Source organism: Scyliorhinus torazame, chromosome 17 (genome assembly GCF_047496885.1).
Source record: "Scyliorhinus torazame isolate Kashiwa2021f chromosome 17, sScyTor2.1, whole genome shotgun sequence".
Taxonomy (NCBI): domain Eukaryota; kingdom Metazoa; phylum Chordata; class Chondrichthyes; order Carcharhiniformes; family Scyliorhinidae; genus Scyliorhinus; species Scyliorhinus torazame.
This window is the reverse complement of record NC_092723.1, coordinates 70,817,468-70,832,381: the sequence shown is the minus strand read 5'-3', so window position 1 is coordinate 70,832,381 and position 14,914 is coordinate 70,817,468. Positions and strand designations below refer to the sequence as shown.

The window sequence follows — 14,914 nt, the reverse complement described above, 5'->3', positions numbered from 1 at the left end:
CGTCGAGTCGGGAAGCCGTATTCACTGTAAGTTTATAGTCGCCACACAAGCGAACTGTGGCATCTGGCTTCATTACAGGTACAATTGGTGCTGCCCAGTCAGCAAAACGGAGGGGCTTGATAATACCCAAACTCTCCAAACGAGTGAGCTCCCCTTCTACCTTCTCGAGCAAGGCGTAAGGCACCGGGCGCGCCCGGAAATAGCGCGGCGTGGCTCCTGGTTCGGCTTGGATACAGGCTATGGCCCCTTTTATTTTCCCCAAACCAGGCTGGAATACATCTGGGTATCGTCCTAGCACCCCAGTCAACCCTTCGGAAACTGTTTGGAGGATGTGCTGCCATTGCAACCGCAAATGGCGCAACCAGTCCCGACCTAACAGGCTGGGCCCATGGCCGCGCACCACGATAAGTGGGAAACGCCCCTCCTGGCGTCCATAAACAACAGGGGTCATTGTAGTTCCTGCAATGTCCAGTGGTTCCCCCGTGTAGCTGGCCAACCTGGCCTGTGAGTCGGTTAATGTAAGGTTCTGTATACCCTGCTTGATGCGGTCGAATGTCCTCTGGGCGATCACGGAGACCGCTGCGCCAGTGTCCAACTCCATCTCAAGCGGGTGACCATTGACCCGTACTGTTACCTTAATGGGGGCCACACGGGGAGCTGCCACACAATGCAGCTGCAGGCAGTTGTCCTCCATCTCCACGTCCTCAGGAGTAGTCGCCGCAGGTTCATCCACATGGAAGGTACGGCCCCTGGGCTGGTCCCAGTTTCGGTCGGAACGACGGCGCCTCTGGCGCCCCCAGGACCGGCGTCCGCGACGGGGTCGGCGCCTACAAGTCTGACACGGACATGGCTCCTCATCCATTGGTTCTGGAGAAGGCTCCCTTCAGGGAGGAATGTCCGACGGCCACTGGCGTCGGTCCGGACGTCGCCTCGCCCAAGGTACCGCAGGAGTGCAGGGGGACGTTTTCGGACGGAAGGGGTTGCGCCCCAAGGCATGCACTTCCATTCCCTGTAGCTCCTGCACTCCTCGTTCTGCGCTCTCTCGCGACAATATTATTTGAATGGCCTGTTGAAAAGTCAATGTTGGCTCAGCTAACAACTTTCTCTGGGTGGCCGCATTGTTAATACTGCAAACCAAACTGTCGCGTAACATTTCTGACAAGGTCTCACCATAGTCACAGTACTCCGCAATCCTGCGTAGCCTGGATAGAAAATCGGCAAGGGATTCTCCAGGGGTCCTCTCAGTGGTATTAAACCGGTAACGCTGGACTATCGTGGATGGGGTTGGGTTAAAATGTTGCCCCACTATATTCACAAGTTCATCAAACGTTTTGGTGTCCGGCGCAGCTGGGTACGTAAGGCTCCTAATCACCCCAAACGTATGCGAGCCGCAGGCAGTGAGCAATATGACCACCTGGCGCTAGTTTTCGGTGGTATTGTTTGCCCGGAAATAGTAACGCATCCGTTGTGCGTACTGGTTCCAGCTTTCCAGCGCAGCATCAAAAACATCCAAACATCCGTACAGAGGCATGGTATAATAGAAAACAATTTCCAACCTGTATCCAACAAAAATCCAGGGAGGTGGCTTCAGCAGTGTAGGCAGCTATTCACTTTAACCCTCGTCAGCAGTTTTGTGAGGGCCACGAAGAATCCAGCATGAGTTTTAAGGATACAAAGTAATAACATTTATTTACAATAACATATATATATAACAGCAGCAGCAACTTCCCTTGCTGCACTCTCCTTCCTGCTGGTTCCAAACTGGCCAGCTTTATTTATACTTGGAGTTTACTAATGGTTTCTCCGCCCCCCTCATTGGGGAAGCTCATACTCCCACAAGATTGTGGGATTGTCATTAGTCCCCAGCCAATGGTAAGCAGGCAGGTTATAACAGTTCGCTAACAAGAAACAGAGCGTAGACATAAATAGGTCATTTTCAGGTTGGCAAGATAGGATGGTGTCACAGGGATCAGTGCTGGAGCCTCAACTATTTACCATTCGAATAAATGGCTTGGCTGAAGGCACCGAATGTATGTTTGCTAAATTTGCTGATGACACGAAGATAGGTAAGAAAGTAAATTGTGAAGAGGACATAAGGAGGTTGGTGAGTGGGCAGAATTTTGGCAGATGGAGTAAAATGTGGAAAATGTGAAATTATTCACTTTGGAAGAAAGAATAAGAAAGCAACACATTATTCAAATGGAGAGAGATTGCAGAACTCAGTGGCACAGAGGGACCTGGGTGTCCTGGTCCATGAATCAAGGAAGGTTAATATGCAGGTACAGCAAGTGATGCGGAAGGCAAATGGAATGTTGTCGTTTATTATAAGAAGAATGAAATTTAAAAGTAGGGATGTTTTACTACAGTTTTACAGGGCGTTGCTGAGACCACATCTAGAGGGCTTTGTACAGTTTTGGTCTCCGGCTAATGGTCAAGGTGGGATACCCAGTTCACGGTCATTTTATAGTCCCCACAGAGCCCTACACTGACCCCTCCAGCTTTAACACGGGGACCACGAGGGCATGGCCCAATCGGCATAGTGGACAGGACGATAATCCCCAGCTGCTCCAAACAGTCCAATTCCTGGTCCACCTTGGTGCGAAGTGCATATGGCGGGAGTGGAAATACCAGGGCTAGGCGTGTTCCTCCACATTTATTGTGGCCATAGCTCCTTTAGTTGTTCCGAGGCCTTCGCCGAAAACCGATGGAAACTTGGACAGCACTCCATCCGGTCCATGGGATACATCTGGCACACGCGTTGCCAACCCAAACAAAGGTGACGCAGCCAATCACGCCCCACCAGGCTGGGTGCGTTGCCTCGGACTACCTCCAATGGTAGGCACATTGGTAGGACTGGTCTCCATAAGCCACGGGCACATGGGCGGTTTCTAAGGGCACCCCGGTAAACGTTGCCAGTCGGGGCCCCATGTCGCAAAGCTGTAGTGGCTGAAGACCTGTTCGGATGGCTGCAAATGTAAGTAGACTGATAACTGAAATTGGCGCTTCCATGTCCAGTTCTATCTCAGTGGGATGTTTAGCAGCAGTGTCACCTGGATAGGTGTCGTTCTGGGGCCAGTCACCCAGAGCAGAGGTAGGTTGGCTCCTCAGCATCCACATTCTCCAGGAAATGCGTGGGGGCTTCTGGGGGAAAATGGTCACACTAAACAGCATTGAGTCACATAGCAATCTATCTGTCAGTCATGTCGGGTGAGGGGTAAATATTTGTCAGGACATCAAGAAATGTATAATAGGGACACCATGTGTTTCTTTGATGTTTTTAAAATAAATTACAGGTTTGTTGCTAGTGCAGAGGCATTAAGCCAGGATGTTCAGCCATCTTGATGTGTCTCTGATTTGGCTCTAAATAATGGGGAACACCATCTCGAAATTGAGCCAGGCCCTGCCCCCTGCACAGTGAGGCTGTTCAGCAATGCTCCCCAAAGCTGACATTGAGCAAGAAGGGATCCTCTCTCCATTGTTGGAAGAATTGTTGACACTTTTTTTTCGAAGTCAAAGTTTTAGTTGATTAAGACAGGAGGAGCAATTCAAACATAACCTTTGTAACAGTGTATAATGGTTATCAACTTTGCATCCATAGAATCCCTACCATGCAGAAGGAGGCCATACGGCCCATCAGTTCTGCACCGACCCTTTGGAAGAGCACCCCACTGAGGTCCACTCCCTGCCCAATCTCTGTAAATCCATATGCCCACCTAGCCTGCATGTGATTGATGGATATCCCGTCCAATTTTAACCATTTGGTGCTGTGCTGCCAACCTGGCGGCACGATGTTACAAGGCAGCACAGTGGCACAGTGGTTAGCACTGCTGCCTCACAGCGCCAGGAGACCTGGGTTCAATTCTGACCTTAGGTGACTGTGCGGAGTTTGCACGTTCTCCTCGTGTTTACGTGGGTTTCTTCCGGGTGCTCCAGTTTCCTGCCACAGTCCAAAGATGTGCAGGTGAGGTGAACTGGCCGCGATCAATGTGCGGGATTACAGCGATGGGGCGGGGGAATGGGTCTAGGTACAGTGGTCTTCAATGGGTCGGTGCAGACTCGGTGGGCCTCCTTCTGCACTGTAGTGGTTCTATGGTATACTTTTGTTGCTTTTTGATATTCATGCTTTTCCAATGGTAATTTCCTTGCGGGTAGGAAGAAGCTTTTTCTGATTGTTGCGATGTTCTTGCTATCCTGTCCTGCTGGACAATCTGCTTTATCTCCAGCCTTTCTCGAGGCAGTTTGTATCTCACCGCATTCTTGTTTCCTCTCAGAATCCTCGTCAATGAAGCCGAGACTCCTCAGAGGCGATTGGAGCAACAGGTATCTTCAATATTTTCTTAATCTCTTGCATGTGAATAGATGAAGAGTAAAAGGAGTTGCTGAATTTTTTAAAAATCCTAATTTCTGCATCCTCCCCCCTCCCAACACTGATTATTTTTTGAAATCATTTTAAATTAAATTAACTTAAACAGGGGCTGTTTAGCACACTGGGCTAAATCGCTGGCTTTGAAAGCAGACCAAGGCAGGCCAGCAGCACGGTTCAATTCCCGTAACAGTCTCCCTGAACAGGTGCCGGAATGTGGCGACTAGGGGCTTTTCACAGTAACTTCATTGAAGCCTACTTGTGACAATAAGCGATTTTCATTTTGTATTCTCTGGCTACTGACCCTCCTCCTGACAATAGCAACAGTTTCCCCCATCAAAGTCCCTCAAAATTTGGAAGACCTCGATTAAATTTTCCTCTGACCATCTCGACTCTAATAGTTTAAAAGTCAATGAGATTCCTGATCCTCTTCATGTAGTGATGTTAGATCGTTTACATTGACCTGAGAGGGCCTCGATTTAATGTTTTGTTTGAAAGACCACGGGGGAGATTCTCTAGCCTCCCTGCGGCATGTTTCTCGGTGGCAGGAGGTGGCCCGCATTTGTCCAGCGACGGGATCTTCTGGCCTCGCCGTTACCAATAGGATTTCCCATTGAAACCGCCCATGCCGCCAGGGGTGCGCCATCGGCTGGACCAGAAGGTCTCGCCCCACATCTCTGACAGTGCAGCACCCCATCAGTGGTGGTGTGTTAAAGATCACTCAGGGCGTTCAAGCTGCCATGGCAACATGGACATGGATTTCTTCCATGCGTGTTGTAGTCGAGAGTTGTGGAAGGTGATGGTAGAGACTCCAACATTATTTCTGTCAGATGGATGTGATCAGGAATCTATCTCACACTTAACACCTGCCACTGGCTTGGATTGGATTTGTTTATTGTCACGTGTACCGAGATACAGCGAAAAGCATTTTTTTTCTGCGAGCAGCTCAACAGATCATTAAGTACATGGAAAGAAAAGGGAATAAAAGTAAATACATAATAGGGCAACACAAGGTATATGTAACTACATAAACACCAGCATCGGGTGAAGCATTCAGGGTGTAGTGTTAATGAGGTCAGTCCATAAGAGGGTCATTTAGGAGTCTGGTAACAGCGGGCAAGAAGCTGTTTTTGAATCTGTTCATGCGTGTTCTCAGACTTCTGTATCTCCTGCCCGATGGAAGAAGTTGGAAGAGTGAGTAAGCCGGGTGGGAGCGGTCTTTGATTATGCTGCCCGCTTTCCCCAGGCAGCGGGAGGTGTAGATGGAGTCAGTGGATGGGAGGCAGGTTCGTGTGATGGACTGGGCGGTGTTCACGACTCTCTGAAGTTTCTTGCGGTCCTGGGCCGAGCAGTTGCCAGACCAGGCTGTGATGCAGCCTGATAGGATGCTTTCTATGGTGTGTGTTGGTAGGATTTGAAAGTTGACACGCAACCTGTTTGGCCTGTTTGCTTGTGAACAGACTTTACTTGACCATCAAGTCCTGAGGTGGGACTCGAACTCGGAACTTCTGGCTCAGAGGCAGGGACACTACCCATTGTAACACAAGACCAACCCACTCCCACTGAAATATCGAGACAAAGTATATAAATTGTGGCCGAACATAGGAAATGTTATATATGTGCTTGACAAGTTAGTGTGCGTCCGTCTGTACAATGACTTATCACCCTGTAAATGCGATCAAAAGATGCAGCTCTCACCGTTCCTAATGTCTCTTTCTCTTCTCCAGACTCATTTGTCACATTCATTAAAGGAAGTTTCTGGGATATGTTTCCATCATTGCCAACTGCTAACCCGGCAAAGTTGCCATTTTAAAAGTGTGAGCTGGGGTCTTGGGTGTTGGCAGGTTCGTCACTCGGAGACAGCCAAGCCTATGGCCTAAGCTGTCTATAGTCCTCAGGGTCTGAAGATTTATGCCACCTCTGAGGGAGAGAGTTGATGTTGTGTATATCAATTTCCAAAAGACATATGATAAAGTGTCACATAACAGGCTGAATCCCACTGAATAAAAGGGACAAAGGCAGCATGCATACAAAATTGGCAAAGTGACAGGAAACAGAGCAGTAGCAAATGGATTGATACAGTCGGGTCCCCCTAGGGCCGGTACTAAGGACACTGGGCGGAATTCTCCGACCCCCCTCGCCGGGTTGGAGAATCGGCACGGTGCCGCACGAATCGCGCCATGTTGCCCTGACGCCGGGATGCAATTCTCCGCAGTGCGGAGAATCGGCACCATTGGCGCCGGCATGGTCGGCACGGCACCGGACGGGGAATGAGTCGACTCTCTGGCCCCGGGCGGGCGCGTCGATTCTCTGGCCCAAATGGGCCGAGCGGCCGTCATCAAAAAGCCGAGTCCCGCCAGCGCCATTCTAACATCCTCTGAGCCGGCGGGACCTCAGCCTTGAAGAGTCCGGGGGCAGCCTGTGGGGGCGGGGGGGGGGGGGGGGGGGTCGGACCCCAGGGGGGCCTCCGTAGTGGCCTGGCCCGCGATCGGGGCCCACTGATCGGCGGGCCGGCCTCTGTGCCCCCCCCCCCCGGCCTTCTTTCCTCCGCGCCGGCTCCTGTAGCCCAGTGCCATTTGGGTTCGGGGCCGCCGCGGGGAAGAAGGCCACTGCGCATGCGCTAGTTGGCGCCGTCCCAACTGCGCATGTGCGGACCCCGCGGTGCCGAGTTCAGTCCGGGATCAGCAGCTGGGACGGCGGAGGCCGCTCTAGCGCCGTCCCAGCCCCCTGTAGGCCGCAGAATGGGATCCCGGAACGGGTGCCGATGCTGGAGTAAAACACTCCCGTTTTTACTCTGGCGTCGGCACTTAGCCGCCCGTTGGGAGAATCCCGCCCACTGTTTTTCTTTACATGTATTAATGACTTAGACTTGGGTATACAGGGAACACCTTCAAAATTTGTAGGTGACACAAAACTGGAAGATATTGTGAACTGTGAGGAGAATAGTGATAGACATAGACAGGCTGGTAGAATGGTGGACGCAGGGCTGATGAAATTTAATTCAGAGAAATTCAAAATATATTTTGGGAGGAAGATCAAGAAGAGGCAATATAAACTAAAGGATACAATTCTAATGTGGATGCAGAAACAGAGGGACCTGAGGGTATCTGTACACAAATCATTGAAGGTGGCAGGGCAATGCTGTTCGACAGGCTTTCTGAATACAGGCACAGAGTCCAAAAACAAGGATGTTATAGTGGACCTTCGGAAAACACTGGTTCGATCTCAACTGGATTATTGGACAGAATTCTCCCAGCCTGGGGAATTTTCACAATTCTGGAAATTTTCCTAGCCTGGGGGTTTTCCCAGCCCAGGGAATTTTCCCAATTGAGGGCAGAGACACGGGGGGCCTTTTTCAGCCGCATTAGCTGTCAGCAGGAACGGCGCGCAAGAGCAAATTACGGCGAGAATCAGGAAACACGGACCCCCCCCAACCCCCAACCTCCACCCCGGCACGGACCCCCTCCCGGCACTCCCCCAGAGCCCAGCCTACTCTAACCCCCCCCCCCCCCGCCGCACACACACACACACAAGGGGAGACACACCTCTCACGCAATCAGTCTGCGGCCACGCCATTTCCTGCCCAGAGCCAACCCCCCAGGCCATCACTCACCTCCTCGCTGGTCGGCGTGAGCCTGGAGCACCGGGTCACGCCGATGAAAAGGAGGTTTGATTCACGTCGACGTGAACGGTCATCACGTCGACGGGACTTCGGCCCATCCGGGAGGGAGAATATCGGCAGGCCGAAAATCGGCTGCCTTGCGCAGACCCGTGACATTCTCCGCGGCAGCGGCGCCATTAACGCCCCGCCCTCTGGGGGGTCGGAGAATGACGCCCCAGGTTCCTTGCCGGCGAGATCGTGTTTTCCGATTTTCCAGGCACCTCTCCAGTGGCGGAATGAGAAGCCCACCGCGGAGGTTCAAGAGCCTGATTGAAATACATTAGCATCTTATCAGCGAGCCCTCCCACCGGGACCTCACCCCTCACTGGATATTCATCGGACGGGCGAATTGGGCGCTGCTGTGACGTCACGTCAGCGGGATTTACATCAGCTGTATAAGAACGAGAATCTGGCAACTTCATTTCCGAAGGGGATATCGGAAGTGAGCGCTCCATTGCCATCCAGAGTGCCAATTACAGAGGGGGCACCGGATAGGGACCCAGATAAGTACAGCTCGGGGCTGGGAGGTGGAGTTCAGTCTCGGCGACTTAGGGGGAGGGGTAACTCGCAGTCCTTAGCAGCCCTTCATGGCTGTGACATGAGTATCGAGGTTTAATGGGGCCTGGCGGCTGCTCTGTAGGCATTGCTTCTCGTGTCCTCCTTGCTGGGTTTGTGGTGATATCACCGTTGAGGGATTGCTCTTCTAGAGTGGCGGTTGGAAAGTGGGTGGGAGCAGGTGAATCCACAGGGTCAGCACGGGAGGGCGACTGTGGGGTCCCTGCATGGAGTCCCATGAGATGCCAGGCTGCATGGCCAGAGTGGGGGACTCTGATACGGGATGGTTTCCAGCCTCATGAGGCCTGAAGATCCTCACACAGCGGGAAGGACGAGTGCAGTCAGAATGAATGGCCATACTCCGGATTCACTTTGAAACCAGAGGGCATGAGATGTCTGGAAGTTCAAGGCCACTGGTTCTGGAGGCCAGACTGCCAGAGATTAGTGTATGGGTGGCTGGTTGTCAGGTTGGAAGGCTCGTTTGATCCACAGCCCATTAGGAGAAATGAGGGTGCCCACTAATGATGAAGTTGACTGCAAAATGCAGTCTTCACATGCATCAGGTGTGCCTCGCCAGCCACAAGGGAAAACCAGTTGTCTAATCGCCTCCCTGGCCCTTCCTTGATGAGTCAATTGTGCCAGTTCAGCCAACATTGCAATGCATGATTGTGCCCAATTCTAAGGGACTGTCCCTTTAATTTGTCCCTCAGTTTATTTGATTTAATTTCCTTGGTTATTTATGTAGATCAAAATGATTGGAAGCCTAGTGCCCAAGCATTGAACTCTGAGGCTAATGCTCTCATCTCTATGACAGAGAGGTGACACAGATGTGGCTCCCAATGCAAGGCGTAATGGTGAAGTCGCTCATCAGTCACCCCATTCAGGAGATGATGGGGGGTAGCGTCTTGTTCCCCTGTGAGACCAGAACACAGGTCTATTGCGTGTACTCAAACTGCCCTCATTCCTCACTCAATACGAGGGGGGAGGGGCGAGGGGGTGCCGGGATCGGACTGCGGAAGCTCTCAGGGGTCAAAGCGATCCATTCAGGCGGAGTTGAGAGGGGCAAATGTGGTAAAGAGGCTATTGTGGGACGGGGAGGGTGTGAGGTTAAGTAGAAAGACTCTCACATAAGGAAGGCTGCGCTTGGGTAGATGTCCCAGATAGTGAGGGGGCTGTGGGTCAGAGAACTGCCAGGACTCCTCATCACTCACTTTGATATTCGTTTCCTTTCAGTTTTTGATTCTGGAGAATCATGGAGCCAGACGAGTTGACAATTCTTTTGGTAGGTTTGAGCACAACAGCGACATCAATGTACCGCTGAATGAGGCCAGGACCACGCCCACCCTGTAGAGGAGGGGGAGGCAGAGCCCGTTGATCTTCTGGGAGCAGGGCCAGAGATGGTGGAGCCTCGGAGGCATCACTACCGGCCAATGATGTTCTGGTGTAGAACCTCCCACCTGCAGGTGTCAGAGCTTCAGTGCCGGAGAAGACTGCATCTGCCCGGGGGACTGGTGGACCACCTTTACCATGTGATGCAAGAATTTGCACCACGTGAACTGGGAGGTCACCCATTGCCTGTGGCCTTGAAAGTCACAGCCGTTCTGAACCTCTGTGCCAGCTGCTCATTTCAGGGCTGCACGGGTGCCCAGTCAGCCGCATACATGTGCATAAGGAAGGTCACAGATGCGCTGTTTGTGAGGGTTCACATTTACACCAACGTCAACCGGAACCAAGCAAGCCGGGATGCCAGGGCCATGGGCTTCGTCCACATAGCAAGTGTGCCTCAGGTGCAGAGTATCATCGACTGCACCCATATGACTCTATGCTCCCCATGGCGGCATGGGCGCCATTCGAGAGACCGCATGTAATACCACTCCCTCAGATTCCAGATCATCTGTTTCATAGAATTTACAGTGCAGAAGGAGGCCATTCAGCCCATCGAGTCTACACTGTCCTCTGAAAGTGCACCCTACCTAAGCCCACACTTCCACCCTATCCCTGTAACCCAGCGACCCCACCTAACATGTGGACACTACAGGGCAATTTAGCGTGACCAATCCACCTAATGCGTACATCCTTGGACTGTGGGAGGAAACCAGAGCACCCGGATGAAACATACGCAGACACGGGGAGAACGTGCAGACTCCGCACAGACTGTGACCCAAGCTGGGTTGTAAAGAAACAGTGCTAACCACTGTGCAACCATGCCGCCCATCTGTGAACACGCAATGCATGTCATGCAGGTGTGTGTTTCTTTCCAGGGGAATCTCCATGATAGTTACGTCTTACAGCACTTGAGATCTCAGCCATTTTTGAAAAAGAGCAATGGTTGGAGTGATGGTTCCTTGGGATAAGGGTGCCCCCTCAGGAAGTGGTTGGTGACACCAATGCAGAGGCCACAAACACCCGCTGAGACTTGCTACGATGAGGCTCATGCATCAACGTGAACACTAGTCGAGCAGTTCCAGTGTATCAACCGGTCAAGGAGAGCCCACTAATATAGCCTCCAGAGGGGGCCCTCATCATTGTGGTCTGCTGAGCACTGCACAACCTGGCACTGCAGTGGGGCGAGCAGCTGGACCAGGAGGAGATGGAAAGCACCACATCTCCTCAGATGAAGAGGATGTTGAGGAGGGCAGTGGGTGGCAACCCATGGAGGAGGAGAAAGGAGCTCGGGCAATGGCCAGGGCCCACATGGGCCGCAAGGCTAGGGGTGCCCTCATTGACTCTCAGTTTGGTGATGACCAGGACTAGAGAGTAAAGACCTCTCCCTCCATGGGGTCTGACACCCACTCACTACTGTGGTGCCTGTGGAAGGTCATCATGATGGTGGCTAGATTCATGGGAAGGACACTAAAGTGATTGGCTGGACGCTGCAGGAATAATATAATGACTTGCAGTGAGGACCGAGCGATGATCCTCTTATCCTTGGCGAAATGTCTGACTCCTGCCTGACTGAGAGTAGAATGTGGCCTGCCAATGAATGGTTTTATCTTGGGGCCCAGAAAGGTTGAATAACACATCTCAACTGCTACTCCTTCCTCCAAGATCAGGGCTCCCAGTGTTTTTCTTCACTTGCTATCGAGGTGGACAGACTCTCTACACATTTGTAGACCTTGGCATCCTCATAACCTGAGAATGCAGGCACACATGAGAGGCCTGAGTGTGGTGGTGAGCGGAACTCCTCAGTGCATGAAGAGTTTGGAACGCCATTTTTAAATGTCATCCCAATCTCTCAACCCCCCAGACGTGATCCATGGTCTCCCCCCCTCCCCCCCCCCCCCCCCCCCAAATGTTCCAACTTACCTGTAAGGGGGTTCTCGGGCCCCCTGTACCCTACCTCACATGGGCAGGGCACCCCCAGGCCTGATCCCTGGCGTGGGGAAAATGCCAGCCTGACACCATGGCACTGCCAGCCAGGCACATTGACAGTGACCCTGCCAGCCAGGCACATTGACAGTGACCCTGCCAGCCAGGCAGTGCCACCTGGGTACCCTGGCAGTGCCAGGTTGGCACCCAGGTGGTGCCAGGGTGGCAGTGTCAACGTGCCCATGTGGCAACAGCAGTGCCCGGGGGCTTCCGATCGCCTGGAAGACACCCCCAAATGCCTTTCTGCTGCTTTCTTAAACTCACTTAGCCATGCGAGACTGGGGGCGGGATTCTCCAATTCCGCATCAGAGTGTCCACGCCGTCGTAAACGCCGTAGTGATTTACGACGGGGTGAAAGGGCCGCTCCGATGCCTAATTCTGGCCCTACAGGGGCCAAGCACGGCACTGGAGCAGTTCGCGCCGCTCCAACTGCTGATCCCGGCGTGATCTGGGTGCCGTAGGAACCGCGCATGCACAGTTGCACCGGCGCCAACGAGGACATGTGCAGTGGCACCGGCACCAACGCGCGCATGCGCAGTGGCCTCCTTCAACGCGCCGGCCCCGACACAACATGGCGCAAGGCTACAGTGGCACCTCCGGAAAGGAGGCTCCCAGCCACAGAGGCCGGCCCGCCGATCGGTGGGTCCCGATCGTGGGCCAGGCCAAACCGGAGGCCCCCCCCGCCCCCCACTCCCGGGGTCAGAACGCCCCTGCCCCCCCCCCCCCCACAGGCCGCCACCTGACCCTTACACGCCGACGTCCCGCTGGCCCAGAGCAGGTTAGAACGGCGCCGGCGGGACTCGGCTCCTTTCCTACGGCCGCTCGGCCCATCCGGGCCGGAGAATCGGCTGGCCGGCCGTGTAGAGCGGGAATTCTCCAGCCCGGCGGCGGCTGGGAGAATCCCGCCCTGGGTCTCGCTCAATGTGGGCGGGACCCAGATCACAACATCTCCTGGAATCTGGTCAGATCTCGCTCCACAATTCTGGCGGGACGCGGAGGGTAGATGCCTGAGAGTGGTAGAGAATTGGGTAAACACTTGCAAAGAAAAATGATTACAGGGCTGGAGGAAAGGGCGTGGGAGAGCACCAGCTAAGCCATTTTCTGTGCTGCAACCATTCATGTTTCCAGTCAGGATTTTCCAGTCCCGCCCGCGATGTCTTCTGGCCTGGAAGGGAAGGGAAAGTTCCAGCCTCCATGTTTGTGAGTGTGCATGGGTATGAGCTCACTGTGTTGAATGGCCTTCAGTGTGAGTGCTGTGTGAGCGAGCGTGTTCATGTTCATGAGCAGGAATACTTTTGTTTCTGTGTATCAGCGTGCGTGACGAGGTTGGTTTGCAGCCAATCTATGTGCACAGGACCAAACTCAATGAGACTCTGGATCACACATGTCTCTAAGCTGCCTCTTTCTAGCTGAAACATGACGGGCCCTTGTACTGGTCTGGCAGACATCTGTAGGTTGCAGTAGACGGGGGCTGAGTCATGTCATTCTGATTGATGCCCTGGGATTTCATTGCAGGGTGTCATGATATGCAGACATGCAGATAATGATATACAGACAGGCAGAGACAGGCAGCTAATGAACACAGAGAACAGGACATAACCAATGCGCAGGCAGGACACTCAGGGGTGGTATCTCACTATAAAAGGAACGAGGCACTCACCCTATGCCTCTTTCCACTGATGAACATCTACAGAGTGAGTCAGGGTGTATGTACAGTATCACACCTCCAGCACGTGGCTAAGAGCTAGTCTGGTTCAGTCAGACAGAGTAACCACACTTAGGTTAGCAGAGAGTCGAACTCATAGAGAACTGTGCTACTGGTTCAATAAATCAGATTGAACTAACTTCAAGGTCTGGAGTATCTTTTGGTTAAAGCTGCATCCAGTTGCAGCCTGTGTTATCCCAGAGTACACATCATGCTACCAGGAGACTGCTTAATCGAGGTGGTTTACCAGCTCAGGACCTCCAGCATCTCAGTGCCAACTGGCGGACATTCAAGCAAAGGTTTCTGCTGAACATCGAAGCTTCAGACCTCGTGGGTGCGTCTGATGCAAGGAAGATCGCGCTTCTCCTCTCAACAGCGGGTGATCAAGCCATCGAACTCTTCAACTCTTTTCACTTCACCAAAGGCCAGGACAAGACAAAGTTTCAGACCATCCTGGACAAGTTTGACAGTCACTGTGAAGTGGACACCAATGAAATATTCGAGTGCTACATATTCAAACAGCGTCGACAAGGTAAAGATGAATCTTTCAACTCCTTCTTAACTAACCTCCGTCTGCTAGCGCTGTCCTGCAACTTTAGTGATATTGCTGCCTCCATGATCAGAGACCAAATTGTTTTTGGAGTTCACTCTGATCCTCTGAGAGAGCAGCTACTGAAAATCAAGCATATGACCCTGCCAGTCGCGATTGAAACATGCACAGTGCATGAGCATGCCAAAAACCGCTATGTCCAGTACAAATCAGCTGAAAATAAGGAACTTACCTCCCATGACACAGAGAATGTGCAGGCCATCTCCTGGATGCTGCACGTCAGCATTGATGAAAGCGGCCATATCGCTCACTTTTCCCAGGGCCCCACGCGTGCGCAATGTGAACGGGATAACGAAGCGGCCGACACCCACACGGCGCATGTGCGGCGACGCGTGGAGCGTCAGGACGCCGACGTCATGATGTGCTCGAATTGCGGCAACGCGCACTTAAAGAAACATTGCCCTGCAAGAGGCAGGCGATATTTAAACTGCAGGAAGCCTGGACACTATGCAGCCTTGTGCAGGTCTGCACCACCAGTCAGGGGCCAGCGCTCCCAATTCCGACGACAGCGCGTTCAGAGTGTGCAACGATTACAGGATTCTGATCCTGGCAGAATAACGGATCCAGAGGAAGAATGCCTGGACTCCGCCTACTGTGTGGGCATCATTACCAAATGTGAATATGCCACATCCAACTCATCACAAATTCAAT

At 52.7% G+C, this 14,914-nt stretch overlaps 1 protein-coding gene across 7 annotated transcripts in view; it reads left to right on the top strand.

The window, feature by feature from the left end:
- LOC140393941 (tubby protein homolog) overlaps positions 1–14,914 on the top strand; it is a 217,893-nt gene that overhangs the window by 40,556 nt on the left and 162,423 nt on the right. For all 7 annotated transcript variants that reach the window (XM_072480612.1, XM_072480615.1, XM_072480610.1 and 4 more), the window contains exon 2: positions 4,272–4,320. In XM_072480612.1, coding sequence (XP_072336713.1) covers positions 4,272–4,320 — 49 coding nt within the window. The remainder of the gene's footprint in view (positions 1–4,271; positions 4,321–14,914) is intronic.